Source organism: Ranitomeya imitator, chromosome 9 (genome assembly GCF_032444005.1).
Source record: "Ranitomeya imitator isolate aRanImi1 chromosome 9, aRanImi1.pri, whole genome shotgun sequence".
Taxonomy (NCBI): domain Eukaryota; kingdom Metazoa; phylum Chordata; class Amphibia; order Anura; family Dendrobatidae; genus Ranitomeya; species Ranitomeya imitator.
Window position 1 is genome coordinate 57342971 of NC_091290.1, and position 17102 is coordinate 57360072.

At 43.3% G+C, this 17102-nt stretch overlaps 1 protein-coding gene across 2 annotated transcripts in view; it reads right to left on the bottom strand.

Annotated features, from left to right (window-relative positions):
- LOC138649778 (PRKC apoptosis WT1 regulator protein-like) overlaps positions 1–17102 on the bottom strand; it is a 78926-nt gene that overhangs the window by 35944 nt on the left and 25880 nt on the right. For both annotated transcript variants that reach the window (XM_069740456.1, XM_069740455.1), the window contains exon 3: positions 3836–4222. In XM_069740456.1, coding sequence (XP_069596557.1) covers positions 3836–4213 — 378 coding nt within the window. In that variant the 5' untranslated portion in view covers positions 4214–4222. The remainder of the gene's footprint in view (positions 1–3835; positions 4223–17102) is intronic.

Sequence of the window (17102 nt, forward strand, 5' to 3'; positions counted from 1 at the left end):
CCTGAGGCCCACGAAAACCTGGAGATGATCCTGGCTACAGCGCATATCAAGTTGAATGCCAGCTGTGACAGGGCGCTCTGCACTGTAACTGGTCATGTGTTGAAGTCACATAGCAGTTTTGCTAAATGACTCCTGCAGCCTTTGATAGGCCAGCGGCCTTTCTATGTTACTGCTATGTGGCGTCAAAGCGCGGCCTGTCATAGAGCAAAGCACCCTGTCACAGCTGCAGTCGGCAGCCATTTTAACAACCACGCTGAATATGAAGCCACAAGAGGATGCCGGGGGGTGCAAGAAGGTGAGAAGAATCCCCCCTCTGTGATTGGGCAAGGTAGTGGCCATAGGACGGACATAAGGGCCCAGGGAGGGTACATTAAATAAAGGGGCCCAGGATGAGGACATTATTATTGGAAGTGGCCAAGGATAGGGACCTTATTAAGGTGGACAATGGGGTCCAAAATGGGGATATTAAATAAATGGGCCAAGGATCTGGCACCTTATTAAATAAAGAGGTGACATAATTACTGTATTTAGGTCAGGATGAGGAACATACATTATTGGTTTATGGTGGCAAGTGGGGACATAATTACTGTACGGGCCAATCAGGGGACATTATTACTGCTGTAATTTACTTTTGAGGTTACTGTCTTTCATGGGAAGAGCAAAAAGGGGTCCTGCTACAGTGCAGGGTGGAACTATGTCTTTTTTTCTTCATCTGACATAGTATAGAAGTCGAGGAAAATAGTGGGGAATGTACTCTGGAAGCGATCAGCTATAGCTAACTGTGTTATTTTCTGCAGAGACGAGTCCTTGCTAGAAGAAGTGATGGCGGTCTGCACTGGATGAATATAAGACTTCAACTACAGATGTCACCGGTGAGTCAGTGTGTTGCTTGTACATTTACACTATCTACTGTATACTGTTTACAGAGCTCGTTTGCATAATGTCACCATTGATCAATGTATTATGTGTACACTGACACTATATACAGAGCTCTTGTGTATAATGTCACTGGTGTTCCCTGTATTACCTGTACATTGATGCTATATACAGAGCTCCTGTGTATAATGTCACCGGTGATCCCTGTATTACCTGTATACTATACACTACTATATATACAGAACTCCTGTGTATAATGTCACTGGTGACCACTGTATTACTTGTACACAGACACTATATACAGAGCTCCTGTGTATAATGTCACTGGTTATCACTGTATTACCTGTACACTGTACACTATACATTATATACAGAGCTATACACTATGTCACCATTGATCAATGTATTATGTGTACACTGACACTATATACAGAGCTCTTGTGTATAATGTCATTGGTGATCACTGTATAGCCTGTACACTGACACCATATACAGATCTCCTGTGTACAATATCACTGGTGATCACTGTATTACCTGTACACTGACACTATATACAGATCTCCTGGGTATAATGTCACTGGTGATCACTGTATTACCTATACACTGACACTATACACAGAGCTCCTGTGTATAATGTCACTGGTGATCACTGTCTTACCGGTACATTATACACTATATACAGAGCTCCTGTGTATAATGTCACTGGTCGTCACTGTATTAGGCTACTTTCACACTTGCGTCGGTATGTGCCTGCCGCTATGCATCGAGCCGACGTACCGACGCAAGTTGTGAAATAAGTTAACAACGGGGGCAGCGGATGCAGTTTTTCAACGCATCCGCTGCCCCATTTTAATGTCCGGGGAGAAGGGGGCAGAGTTTCGGCCATGCATGCGTGGTCGAAAATGGCAGACGCGATGCACAAAAAAACTTTACATGTAAGGTTTTTTTGTGCCGACGGTTTGCCAAAACTTGACGCGTCCGTCGCACGACGGATGTGACGTGTGGCCATACGTCTCGCTAATGCAAGTCTATGGAGAAAAAATGCATTCTGCGGGCAACTTTGCAGGATGCATTTTTTCCCCAAAACGACGCATTGCGACGTACGTCACACAACGCAAGTGTGAAAGTAGCCTTACCTGTACACTGACACTATACACAGAGCTCCTGTGTATAATGTCAATGGTGATCACTGTATTACCTATACACTATATACAGAACTCCTGTGTATAATGTCACTAGTGGTCACTGTATTACCTGAATACTGACACTATATACAGAACTCCTGTGTATTATGTTGCCGGTGATCACTGTATTACCTGTACACTGACACAATATACAGAGCTCTTGTGTATAATTTAACCTGTGATCACTGTATTACCTGTACACTGACACTATATACAGAGGTACTGTGTATAATGTCACTGGTGGTAATAAGAGTGTTCTTAGTATTGTGGTTTGTATTCATAGTCAGTATTGTAGTATTCGGTCACTATGTGTTGGTCTGGTCATGGGGTGGCAGTATTTCTCCTTCTATGTGGTATTATTTGGTCCCTATATGCTGGTAATATTTATATTTATTTATTTTTATTCATTTATATAGCGCCATTAATTCCACAGCGCTTTACAGACATTATCGGCACAGTCCCCGATGGGGCTAACAATCTAGATTCCCTATCAGTATGTCTTTGTAAATGTGGGAGGAAACCAGAGTATCTGGAGGAAACCCATGCAAACACGGGGAAACATAAAAACTCCTTGCAGATGTTGTCCTTGGTGGGATTTGAACTCAAGACCCCAGTGCTGCAAGACTGCAGTGCTAACTACTGAACCATGCTGCCCTAATATGTCATATTATTCAGTCACTATGTGGTGGTAATGTGATCTGGTCATGATGTGGTGGTATTTGTCCCTTGTATGTAGTATGATTCGGTCACTATGTGGTCTGGTCATGGTGTGGTGGTGGTATTTCTTCCCTGCATGGGGTATTATTGGTCTTGGTATAGTGGATTGTGTTGTGTATGGTGGTCATTTGTTCTCTCTGATATTAATTAGGAGAAGATTCTTTATTTCCATTAGAGTTTTAATGCTTTGTACACAGCGGCGGAGATGCACTGACAGGGGTGTCCTGTGAAAAAAGTAATCACCTCTCCACAGGATAAGTGGTAACATATTGATTGGTGGGGGTCTGACTGCTTGGACCCATTCAGCAAAATGTGGAACTTTTTATCCCCATTAGACTGGAGTGGCATGTCCGACTTGACCACTGATTTGTTCATTTCCTTAGTGGCTGCTCTTACTTTTTTTCTGGAATCCCCAAAGAGAATGAATGGAGCCGCGGTCAGACATCCCACCTGCTGCTCCATTTTAAAATGGGGATGTGTCCTATCAATGATAAAACTTTTTCATTCTTCCGATGGGTGCAGTTCCTAATGGTCGGACATAAGTGAGCCCATGGATCGGTGATAACTTGTTTTAACCAAAGAACCACATAAATGTAAACTACCATAATTATAGATCCCAGTTATTGGGGCGCACAGGAGAAGTGCAGGAGCCGCCTGTGTTTTACAGTCGATGCTCCACTATAATGGGGATAACGACTGACAGATATTTGCATATAGCTGTAGGGTGGGCCCCTAGAGTCCATTCCCCTGGTGGGCCCCAGACACCTCAGTCCGACCCTGAACTTCATTGATAGCAGCCAAAGTGTGTATTTGTGGTGGTACTAAATAAATTTAGATATTTTGAAAGTTTTGTTTCCACATTTTCATCATTTGCACATCATTAACCTGTCTATCCATCCTGTGATTTCCAAATTCCACATCTTTTACATCTTGGAGTTGCAATTGCAATCCTGAGAAGCTCATAAATATATATACAGTATATACCTTTTTAGATAGAAAACATAAGAAAATATATTTTAAGCTAAGGGGAGGCAAAGCCAGTTTACATGAGCTCTTACCACTGTTTGAATCAGATTAACTATTCCTGTTGGTCGTCTTTTCTCCCTAAGTTTCCTTTTTTCAATTTGGGTACGATGCTTCTTCTGTGTACTCCCTTTTTTCTCCTTGGTTTTTGAAGTGACTGGATCATGAGCTTCAACATCTAAAGCACCTGGAGACTGGACTTTGCTGGAAGCTACAGCCGTATCAGATGCTTTTCCTATATGTGAGGACCAGGTTTGTGTTTGGAGCTCCACTTCTTGTTGAACCTGGATATCTACAGACCTGCTCCCAGCAAGGCTAGAAGATGAGCGTAGCCTCATTCTCTCTCTCCGTGCTTTCCATTCTTCCATAAATGGGACTTGCTCTGTGCTATTACCCTTCTTATCTTTGGACATCTTTAGTTTCTGAAAATATATTGTTATACAGAATAAATCTCAGAATCTTAAAACAATATCAGCTTTCAGAATCTAAACACTTTATAAAAGGGATCTTTCCAGTATATAATTATATTGCATATCATTGCTATATGCCAGTGGGACCCCAATGATCTTGAAAATAAAGGGTGATAAGCCACTTCAGCTTTTTGGATCATTAGCGGTCCTGCAAGTCGATTCCCATCACTGAACAATTATTAGCAGGTTCTGATGATACTAGATTGTAAAATCAAAGCTTCTATAATCCATAATGATTAGGTAATTATTGCTATATTGCTGCCCACTGTATAGGAAATGTAATATTACATACAGGTTGTTAAAATGAATGTTTTACCATTTAATGCACACTGTAGATAAAGAAGAGTAAAAAGCTTTCTGGTATTTTTTCTGGATATGTTAGGCATCTTTCACATTTCCGTCAGTACTCGGCCGTCGCGTTGAAACACTGCGTCCACTGCTCACGTCACTCACAAATTCACAGACTTCCGTCGGTATGTTGCGCCGGCGCTTCGCCGAATGTAAAGTCCCAGGGAGGAGGGTGTGGAGTTCGGGCATGCGCAGTAAAAATGCAGGACACAACGTACGAAAACTTCCCTTGAACGTTTTTTCAATACGACGGCCCGCCAAATACCGACACATCCAGTGCACGACGTATGGAACGTGTGTCCATACGTCGCGATGCGTCGGTAATACAAGTCTATGTGAAAAAAACGCATCCTGCGTTTTTTCCACAGAACGACGCATTGTGACAGCCTGCAGAAGACGGAAATGTGAAAGTAGCCTTAGGCGTCCGCTGCTCACGTCACTCACAAATTCACAAACTTCCGTCGGTATGTCACGCCGACACTTGGCGACGGCCGAGTACCGACGGAAATGTGAAAGAAGCCATAAAAAGATTTATTCTGAAAGCCAGCATTTAGAAATACTTCATTGTGTTTATTTCCTACGTTATAATAAAAAGCTACCAAAACCAGGATAAAATGTATGTTCTATGAAAAAAAATGAATATAAAACAATTGCACTTAAAACACTCTCAGGTTGGCGCTGTTACACTGATAAAAATGATACCTGGGGTGTGAAATCCGTCTTGTGGTTCTTGTGTAATCCATGTTAGAAGTTTTCAGTTAACGATATGCTCATGCTCTGGAGCTGTACTGTAGACAGTGTCTTATCTTCCTGCTCTAAGCCAGAGAAACCACAAAGAGACCTGGCGACAGGCTACCCCGAAGCGCAAACAGTCTGTCTCTATGATGAGGAACATGTTTGTTCCAGATGAAATTCTTCAAACCGAGCCCGAAAGTTTTTTCCTTTTCATTTCCACTCATTTTCCAGTTTGATTTTACCCAATGAGATATTTCAAACTGGTATGTGTCTAGGCAAGCAGTTCGACATTGGTGATCAAAAGCTAACATGAGAGTTGCATATGCATGCCGCCATACACTGGGCTCTCAGAATTTCAGCATGACCTAGCAGTACTGAGCAGTGTAGATGGGAATCAATCTCTGCAGTGATGTAAAAAACTTAGAAAGTTACCCTTTGAGCTTTGCACTGTTCCTCAAAAGTAACTTTCGACATATAGGGTATTGGTGTACTCAGGAGAATTTATTTAACATACTTTGTGATCCATTTTCTCCTACTATTGACTTCCTGCTGCGGCCGGTGGTCACGTGTGCCGATACTAAGATAAATAAATATTTAAATATTCTGAATATTCATTTCTCTTAAGTATCGGCACACGTGACCGCTGGCCCCAGCCGGAAGGCTCTGGCTGACACTGTGCACTACTGAAGAGGAATGGATACTCACCGCTCTCTGCAATAAATGGTCCCAGGGAGAATTCTGGCTTGTGAGCAGCACATGATGTCTCTGCCATGCGCTGCTTACAGGCATTAAGTAGCTGCTGACACCGCAGCAGGACGCTGCGAGGGAGTACCGTGTAGGTGAGTGTAATGGTTTATTTTTTTTAATCTTTCGTGATGGGGCCATGCATACCAGGAACAGGTTGGGGCCAATTATAAAAGAAAAAGGATGGGACCAATCATACCAGGAACAGGATGGGGCCATTTATACCAGAATAAGGATGGGACCAATCAAACCAGGACCGGGATGGGGACAATTATACCAGAATAAGGATGGAACCAATTGAACCAGGCCTGGGATGGGGTCATGCATTCCAGGACCAGGGTGGTGCCAATCATACCAGGATAAGGATAGGGCCATGCACACCAGGATAGGGATGAGGGGTCCATGTATACCAGGATAGGGATGAGGGGTTATGTGTATCAGAATGGGGATGAGGTAACCATATATACCAGGATATGGGATATTACAGTACAGAATTGCTTCATTTTTTTCCCCTAATTTCCACTTCTAAAACCTAGGTGCGTCTTATGGTCCGGTGCCTCTTATAGTCCAAAAAATGTGGTAATTTTCCATTGATTTATCCAAATGTTATACAATTCTGTGAATCACTTGAGGGTGTGCTCGGTTGCATTTGTTTGCTTTGCGCTCCGTGCTTTACTCTTTTTGTTTGTTCTGCTGGTTTTCGGACCTTTGGCTCCCTTTCTGATTATCCCTCTGTCTCATGCTTGGTTGCCTCGCTATCTCCTGGTTTGATCTTGGCACATTTAACTACTCTCCAGTGTAGATCGTCTCCTCTGCACTCCGGTGTCTGACGCTGCCCTCGACCACCTCCTTCCCTGTCACGTGGTTCAGGTCCTGTTTGCTACCCGGTGAGTTCCCCACCGCTCTGCTCTCAGCTCCCTTGCTGTGGCGTGCAACTCTCCCCACAGCAGTTATACCCAGGAGTTGTGACACCACCAATGACAATAGGTATGGTTGTTTGTATTCGTTTGGCAAAAAACAACATCCAGCTCACTAAGCTAAGAAATGACCGCCATAAAGTTTCCAAATATTACTGCTATGTGCTGTATAAATCTAACTGTACAAAACCCAAATTAAACCAATTTAAAGTGTATAAATAACACTATGCTGTGTCCAAATAATAATAAAAAGAGTTATATATCACCAGCCCTGCAGTCTACAAGATGACAATTTCCAATGATGTCATGGCATCTCACCATCTGCAGTGACCCACTCTTGCATGGAGGACAGAAGAGGATTCTGTGACTGTGGTTGTCAAGGGATGACATTAGGTAAAAACAACCCCTGGCAAAAATTATGGAATCACCGGCCTTGGAGGATGTTCATTCAGCTGAATACCGTAATTTTGTAGAAAAAAAGCAGATCACGGACATGGCACCAAACTAAAGTCATTTCAAATGGCAACTTTCTGGCTTTAAGAAACACTAAAAGAAATCAAGAACAAAAAATGTGGTAGTCAGTAATGGTTACTTTTTTTTAACCAAGCATAGGGAAAAAATTATGGAATCACTCAATTCTGAGAAAAAAAAATATGGAATCATGAAAAACAAACAAATAAAAAAAACACTCCAAAACATCACTAGTATTTTGTTGCACCACCTCTGGCTTTTATAACAGTTTGCAGTCTCTGAGGCATGGACTTAATGAGTGTCACACAGGACTCTTCATCAATCTGGCTCCAACTTTCTCTGGTTGCTGTTGCCAGATCAGCTTTGCAGGTTGGAATCTTGTCATGGACCATTTTCTTCAACTTCCACCAAAGATTTTCAATTGGATTGAGATCCGGACTATTTGCAGCCCATGACATTAACCTTATGTGTCTTTTTCAAGGAATGTTTGCACAGTTTTTGCTCTATGGCAGGATGCATTATCATCTTGAAAAATGATTTCATCATCCCCAAACATCCTTTCAATTGATGGGATAAGAAAAGTGTCCAAAATATTAACATAAACTTGTGCATTTATTGAGGATGTAACGACAGCCATCTCCCCAGTGCCTTTACCTGACATGCAGCCCCATATCATCAATGGCTGTGGAAACTTGCATGTTCTCTTCAGGCAGTCATCTTTATAAATCTCATTGGAACAGCACCAAACAAAAGTTCCAGCATCATCACCTTGCCCAATGGAAATTTGTGATTCTTCACTGAATATGACTTTCATCCAGTCATCCACAGTCCACGATTGCTTTTCCTTAGCCCATTGTAACCTTGTTTTTTTCTGTTTAGGTGTTAATGATGGCTTTCGTTTAGCTTTTCTGTATATAAATCCCATTTCCTTTAGGCGGTTTCTTACGGTTCCGACACAGACATTGACACCAGTTTCCACCCATTCGTTCCTCATTTGTTTTGTTGTGCATTTCCTGTTTTGGAGACATATTGCTTTAAGTTTCCGGTCTTGACACTATGATGTCTTCTTTGGTCTACCAGTATGTTTGCCTTTAACAACCTTCCCATGCTGTTTGTATTTGGTCCAGATTTTAAACACAGCTGACTGTGAACAACCAACATCTTTGCAACATTGCGTGATGATATACCCACTTTTAAAAGTTTGATAATCCTCTCCTTTGTTTCATTTGACATCTCTCGTGTTGGAGCCATGATTCATGTCAGTCCACTGGGTGCAACAGCTCTCCAAGGTGTGATCACTCCTTTTTAGAAGCAGACTAACGAGGATATCTAATTTGATGAAGGTGTTATTTTTGGGTATGAAAATGTACAGGGTGATTCCATAATTTTTTCCTCAGAATTGAGTGATTCCATATTTTTTCCCCTATGCTTAGTTAAAAAAGTAACCATTACTGACTACTACATTTTTTGTTCTTGATTTCTTTTAGTGTTTCTTAAAACTAGAAAGTTGTCATTTGAAATGACTTTAGTTTTGTGCCTGTGATCTGCTTTTTTCTACAAAATTAAACAACTGAATGAACATCCTCCAAGGCCGGTGATTCCATAATTTTGCCAGGGGTTGTAGAAGCATTACCACTTTCCTGGGGGCATTATACTGCACAGTCCCTACATTTTAGGGTACAAATATAGTAAAGACAAAATGTTTTAAGTATTATGGTCACTGTACCACACAGCATTGTACAGTAATGGGACAAATAAAGCAGCAATTCACAAAATTGAGGATAGCAGCAAGATACAGTATGGTGTTTGTGTGGTCAGAGAATAGGTGGGGATGGGCCTGGAAATCTGAGAAGTAAAGTATATCTGTGTTGTAAACTCTGCAGACAAGCTGAGGCTGGAAGAAGTCGCCATAGCGGTTTGAAAAGATGCAAAAATTAGAAAAGATAACGATTTCAATAATATAATGTCCACCATGAGTCAGTATATATTACTAAAATCAGTGTCTGCTACTATACAGTCACTTTATTGTATTGGTCTTTTTATAGCATTTTTCTAAGAAGCAACAGTTGAATGGTATAATTCAGTCACTATGTAGTGGTAGGTGTTTAGCAGGGGTCGGCTGCACTGTGCCCCCCGCCCCCTGTCCATAATGGTTGGATACAGACAGTGATAAATACACTGGTGGCCCCTTCTTCCACCAATCAGCCTGTGAGACAGCTGAGGTGATGATGTCATTTCATTGCGTCAGCTGTGCACTGTAGACAGGGATGGGGCAGAGGCAGAGCGCCGGGGGAACGGGAGAGAAGTGAGTATGTGGTGGTTTTTTTCATGCTTATGGGAATTTTGTACATATATGGATGTAGCTATGTAGGGGCTCACACTGTATATAAAAGTCTACGTAGGGCTCATACTGTATTTAGGAGACTATGTGGAGCTCATGCTGTATATAGGAGGATATGTGGGAACTCATGCTGTTTGTAGGAGACTGTGGGGCTCATGCTGTTTATAGGATGCTATGTGGGAGCTCATGCTGTATGTAGGAGGCTATGTGGGGGTGCTTACTGTATATAGGAGGTTATGTGGAGGCTCATGCTGTTGGTAGGAGGCTATGTGGGGGCTCATGCTGTATGTAGGAGGCTATGTGGGGCTCATGCTGTATGTAGGAGGCTATGTGGAGGCTCATGCTGTTTATAGGATGCTATGTGGAGGCTCATGCTGTGTATAGAGGCTGTGTGGGGGTGCTTACTGTATATAGGAGGTTATGTGGAGGCTCATGCTGTTTATAGGATGCTATGTGGGGGCTCATGCTGTGTATAGGGGCTGTGTGGGGGTGCTTACTGTATATAGGAGGTTATGTGGAGGCTCATGCTGTTGGTAGGAGGCTATGTGGGGGCTCATGCTGTATGTAGGAGGCTATGTGGAGGCTCATGCTGTTTATAGGATGCTATGTGGGGGCTCATGCTGTATATAGGAGCTGTGTGGGGGTGCTTACTGTATATAGGAGGCTGTGTGCGGGGGATTTTCACTTACTTAAAATATTAAGTGAAACAATTTATATTCATATAACATAATTATAATATGTAAATATTTATATTAAGTAGAATTAATTTCAGCCTATTGGTGCAGCCTTGCACAACAGTCATGGTCTCACATGTGGCCCCTTGGGAAAATTAATTGCCAACCCCTGGTGTATAGTAATAATATTGGTAATATTGCTCTTTGCTAAGTTTGTGTTGTTCAGAAATGTTATTTATTCCCTATGTAATGGTAATAGTAGTGGTAACCAAGTTGTGGTATTGTCCGTCTTGTGAGGTGGAAATTTTGGTAATATCGGTACTTGTGTAGTGTGTTTTGCTATAGTATGTTGATATTATTCAAGAGTGCTATACAATAACTATACTCCTCACCATTGAAATTGCAAAACCAAAAAGGAAAAGCCTTGAAATTATAGAAATCACAAGATTGTTAGACATGTTAATGATATACAAATGATAAAAAAATGGAAACAAATTTTCCAAACCATCTTAATTTATTCAGTATTGCATTTAAGCGCCATGCACAGAAATACATGCACTAGCTGCTGTCAGTGAGGTTATATAAGAGCTATTCCCAAGTTATTAAATTGCTTTAATTGATTACACAGCATGAAAATAATCAAGTTTGCAGTTAACTTGCTTTTTCTACAGTATCTGCTCTCATTCTCCTGCAATAAGAGGTTTTATCTTACATAGTGTACAGCTGGTTTTCAAGGAGATTGACCACCAGACCCTAGCTAAGTGTGCACAGTAGTTACATTCCAAGAGAGGAATTGACTCCTAATATACCAGCCACCATTCTGCAGCTAATTGATTTCTAAACAGTAGCTAGCTCTTCACCTCCATTCCCCTCTTTCTCATCTCCTGATCAAGCTTCTCATATCAGTGCTGTGTAGTTAAAATCCCCCAGCACTAGATCTGATAGTCACTAGAACTGTCACTCAAGGATGAGAGTCTGCACTGTCACAACCAGGAAATTAGTAGACTGTGGAGTAGAGAGCTGCTGAACAGACAACATCAAGATCTGCTGTTGGCAGCTCCCTTTGCAATTGCTGACCTACAATGTACCAGACATGCAAAATGAGAGACAACTCTGGAGACACTGCAGAGCCTGATAAGATGTTTAGTCTGCTTAAGCTGCTCCAGTAGCATAACAACATGTGGCCCTGTGTTTTGCTTAAATGACTCCTGGGAAAAATTACAGAAAAAGCCAAACCACCGGTTGCATGATTAACGATTAATTAATTCTCTGTACTGAAAGTGAAATTGGACATACCAAGACAAAGATGGCGGCTGGAATGGATGTTTATCCCCTTCAGTGTGAGACCCACTTGATTCTTGATTGTAATAATAACTGGAGATAGGTTTGGAAAGCACATGGGCAAGGCCATGAAGAGACATTCACGAAAGGAATGTCACACCAATCAATATTCCGGGGATTACGGTGTAGGGTGACATGATGTACAGTAGCTGAACCCCTCTAGTTTTCATTCCCAGTACACTAACAACTCGGTGTTGTGTTGATTTGGTCGCAGAACCAGTCATATAGAATGCAGCATATCCGGACTTGTGTCCCGGTGTGCACATGTGGACAGGGCCGCCATTAGGGCATTACTGCCCTTAATGTTGTATGGGACCCAGTGAGCAGAAGTAAAGAGGGGGGACCTGTACAAAGTCTGGTCCCCCCTCTTATACTTCTGCCAACCGAGTGCCATGGTATAATAACGTAGTGTGCGCCAGTGCGCTGCCATCGGCTGTGCACATCTTGGCGCAGGGAGCATTCCTTGGGGTACAGTGAATGATGAGATATTGAGGAGGGTGAGTGCAAATAATGATGAATTGAGGGTGAGGGACAGCTAATGATCAATTAAGGGTGAGGAGAGCAAATGATTATGAATTGAGGGTTGGGTACAGCAAATGATAATGAATTGAGGGTGAGGAGACAGCAAATGACAATAAATTGAGGGTGAGGGGAGGGGGGAGCAAATGATGATTTGAGGTGGGGATGGGGGACAGCAAATGATGACTTGAGAGTGGGGAGAGCAAATAATGATGAATTACGGGTGGAAGACAGCAAATCATGACTTGAAGGTGAGGGATGGGGAGGGCAAATAATTATGAACTGAGGGCAGGATACAGCAAATTCTAATGAATCGAGGGTGGAGGAGAGCAAATGATAATCAATTGAGTGTGGGGGGAACAAACGATACTGAATTGAGGGTGTGGGAGAGCAAATGATGAATTAAGACTGTGTGATGGGGGAGAGTACGGTAAATGATGATGAATTGAGCTCCTGTGTATAATGCCACTGGTGATCACCGTATTACCTGTACACTATATACTATATATATAAAGCTCCTGGGGATAATGTCACCTGTGATCACTGCATTACTTGTACACTATACACTATATACAGAGCTCCTGTATAATGTCACTGGTGAGTCACTGTATCACCTGTACATTATACACTATATAGGGGGAAGGCTGTAGCAGTCTAGACCCACCATGGGTAAGCAGTTGCTTTCTCTGATGGCATTTTATGATATTGGTACATAGGTACAGTATATCCTGCAATCATCTACAGTGTCCCCTACTTGGTGCTCTTTGTATACATCCCTACTGCAATTCTTCTATCCTGCTTCCCCAAGTCCTATACTGACCCATAGTCTCTCCCTTGCCTACCTTCCTGTCTCCTCCATTTGTTCTCTTATTATGTTTATATATATTGTGTTTAGTCTGATTTTATATGTGATTTTCTATTAACATTTATTTGTTTATTAAGTTTTTGGTGGTCTTTTGCTTATTTAGTCTTCAGTTTTGAAACAGAGCTCCTGTGTATAATATCACTAGTTATCACTGCATTACCTGTACACTATATACTATATACAGGGCTCCTGTGTATAATGTCACTGGTGATCCCTATATTTCCTGTACACTGACACTATATACAGAGCTCCTGTGTACAATGGCACTTATGGTAATATTAGTATTGTATTTTTATTAATGAACAGTTTTGTAGTATTCGGTCACTACAGTGGGTATGGAAAATATTCAGACCCCTTTACATTTTTTCACTCTGTTTCATTGCAGCCATTTCGTAAATAAAAAAAAAATCCTTTTTTTCTCATTAATGTACACTCTGCACCCCATCTTACTGAAAAAAAAACAGAAATGTAGAAATTTTTGCAAATTTATTAAAAAAGAAAAACTGAAATATCACATGGTCATAAGTACAGGTCCTTCTCAAAAAATTAGCATATAGTGTTAAATTTCATTATTTACCATAATGTAATGATTACAATTAACCCCTTAGCGACCGCCGATACGCCTTTTAACGGCGGCCGCTAAGGGTACTTAAACCACAGCGCCGTTAATTAACGGCGCTGTGGAAAAAGTCCATAGCGCCCCCCAGAGGCCGATTTTCTCCGGGGTCTCGGCTGCCGAGGGTAGCCGAGACCCCAGAGAACATGATTCGGGGGGTTTTTAACCCACCCCGCATTTGCGATCGCCGGTAATTAACCGTTTACCGGCGATCGCAAAAAAAAAAAAAAAGCGATCTCTTTTTAATTTCTCTGTCCTCCGATGTGATCGGACATCGGAGGACAGAGAAAAGGGGTCCCAGGTGGCCCCCCAATACTCACCTAGCTCCCCCGATGCTCCTCGTGTCTCCCGGTGGGCGCCGCCATCTTCAAAATGGCGGGCGCATGCGCAGTGCGCCCGCCGGCCGGCACCGGGAGAATCTTTGGGGTCTCGGCTGCCGGGGGTAGCCGAGACCCCAAAGAGCACGATCGGGGTCGGTATTACCGACCCCTGTTTTGCGATCGCCGGTAATTAACTGTTTACCGGCGACCGCAAAAAAAAAAAAAAAAAGTAAAGTGTAATTCTCTGTCCTCTGATGTGATCGCACATCAGAGGACAGAGAAATAGGGGGATTCGGGGACCCTAGCATACTCACCTAGGTCCCTGGATCCTCTTGCTGCTCCTCCTGGCCGCCGGCAGCAGAACATGGCGGCCGCATGCCCAGTGCGCCCGCCATCTGTCTCCATCTGCCGGCCGGCAGGAGAACAGCAGTTGGGGCTAAAATTAGGGTTAGGGGTAGGGTTAGGGTTAGGGTTAGGGGTAGGGTTAGGGGTAGGGTTAGGGGTAGGGGTAGGGTTAGGGTTAGGGGTAGGGTTAGGGGTAGGGGTAGGGTTAGGGGTAGGGTTAGGGTTAGGGGTAGGGTTAGGTTAGGGGTAGGGTTAGGGGTAGGGTTAGGTTAGGGGTAGGGTTAGGGTTAGGTTAGGGTTAGGTTAGGGGTAGGGTTAGGGGTAGGGTTAGGGGTAGGGTTAGGTTAGGGTTAGGGGTAGGGTTAGGGGTAGGGTTAGGTTAGGGGTAGGGCTAGGGTTAGGGCTAGGGTTGGGGCTAAATTTAGGGTTAGGGTTGGGGCTAAATTTAGGGTTAGGGTTGGGGCTAAACTTAGGGTTAGGCTTCTTTCACACTTACGTCGGTACGGGGCCGTCGCAATGCGTCGGCCCGACATACCGACGCACGTTGTGAAAATTGTGCACAACGTGGGCAGCAGCTGTAGTTTTTCAACACATCCGCTGCCCAATCTATGTCCTGGGGAGGAGGGGGCGGAGTTACGGCCACGCATGCGCGGTCAGAAATGGCGGATGCGACGTACAAAAAAACGTTTCATTGAACGTTTTTTTGTGCCGACGCTCCGCCAAAACACAACTGATCCAGTGCACGACGGACGCGACGTGTGGCCATCCGTCACGATCCGTCGGCAATACAAGTCTATGGGCAAAAAACGCATCCTGCGGGCACATTTGCAGGATCCGTTTCTTGTCCAAAACGACGGATTGCGACGGAATGCCAAACGACGCAAGCGTGAAAGTAGCCCTAGAGCTAGGGTTAGGGTTGGGGCTAAAGTTAGGGCTAGGGTTGGGGCTAAAGTTAGGGTTAGAGCTGGGATTAGGGTTAGGGTTTGGATTAGGGTTCGTATTAGGGTTAGGGTTGGCATTAGGGTTACGCTTGGGATTAGGGTTAGGTTTGGGATTAGGGTTAAGGTTAGGGTTGTGATTAGGGGTGTATTGGGATTAGAGTTAGGTTTGAGGTTAGGGTTGAGATTAGGATTAGGGGTGTGTTGGATTTAGGGTTTTGATTAGGGTTATGGTTAGGGTTGACATTAGGGTTGTTTTGGGGTAAGGGTTGTGATTATGGTTAGGGTTAGTGATTAGGATTATGGATCAGGTTGGGATTAGGGTTAGGGGTGTGTTGGGGTTAGGGTTGGAGCTAGAATTGGGGGGTTTCCACTGTTTAGGTACATCAGGGGGTCTCCAAACACGACAGCCAATTTTGCGCTCAAAAAGTCAAATGGTGCTCCCTCCCTTCTGAGCTCTGCCGTGCGCCCAAACAGTGGGTTACCCCCACATATGGGGCATCAGCATACTCGGGATAAATTGGACAACAACTTCTGGGGTCCAATTTCTCTTGTTACCCTTGTGAAAATAAAAACTTGGGGGCTACAAAATCTTTTTTGTGAAAAAAATAATATTTTTTATTTTCACGACTCTGCATTCTAAACTTCTGTGAAGCACTTGGGCATTCAAAGTTCTCACCACACATCTAGATAAGTTCCTTGGGGGGTCTAGTTTCCAAAATGGGGTCACTTGTGGGGGGTTACTACAGTTTAGGTACATCAGGGGCTCTGCAATCGCAACATAATGCCCACAGACCATTCTATCAAAGTCTGCATTCCAAAAAGGCGCTCCTTCCCTTCCGAGCTCTGCCGTGCGCCCAAACAGTGGTTTACCCCCACATATGGCGCATCAGCGTACTCGGGATAAATTGGACAACAACTATGGCAGTCCAATTTCTCCTGTTACCCTTGTGAAAATAAAAACTTGGGGGCTACAATATCTTTTTTGTGGAAAAAAAAATATTTTTTATTTTCACGACTCTGCATTCTAAACTTCTGTGAAGCACTTGGGCATTCAAAGTTCTCACCACACATCTAGATAAGTTCCTTGGGGGGTCTAGTTTCCAAAATGGGGTCACTTGTGGGGGGTTACTACAGTTTAGGTACATCAGGGGCTCTGCAATCGCAACATAATGCCCACAGACCATTCTATCAAAGTCTGCATTCCAAAAAGGCGCTCCTTCCCTTCCGAGCTCTGCCGTGCGCCCAAACAGTGGTTTACCCCCACATATGGCGCATCAGCGTACTCGGGATAAATTGGACAACAACTATGGCAGTCCAATTTCTCCTGTTACCCTTGTGAAAATAAAAACTTGGGGGCTACAATATCTTTTTTGTGGAAAAAAAAATATTTTTTATTTTCACGACTCTGCATTCTAAACTTCTGTGAAGCACTTGGGCATTCAAAGTTCTCACCACACATCTAGATAAGTTCCTTGGGGGGTCTAGTTTCCAAAATGGGGTCACTTGTGGAGGGTTTCTACTGGTTAGGTACATCAGGGGCTCTGCAAACGCAACATAATACCCGCAGACCATTCTATCAAAGTCTGCATTCCAAAACGGCGCTCCTTCCTTCCGAGCTCTGCCGTGCGCCCAAACAGTGGTTTACCCCCACATAT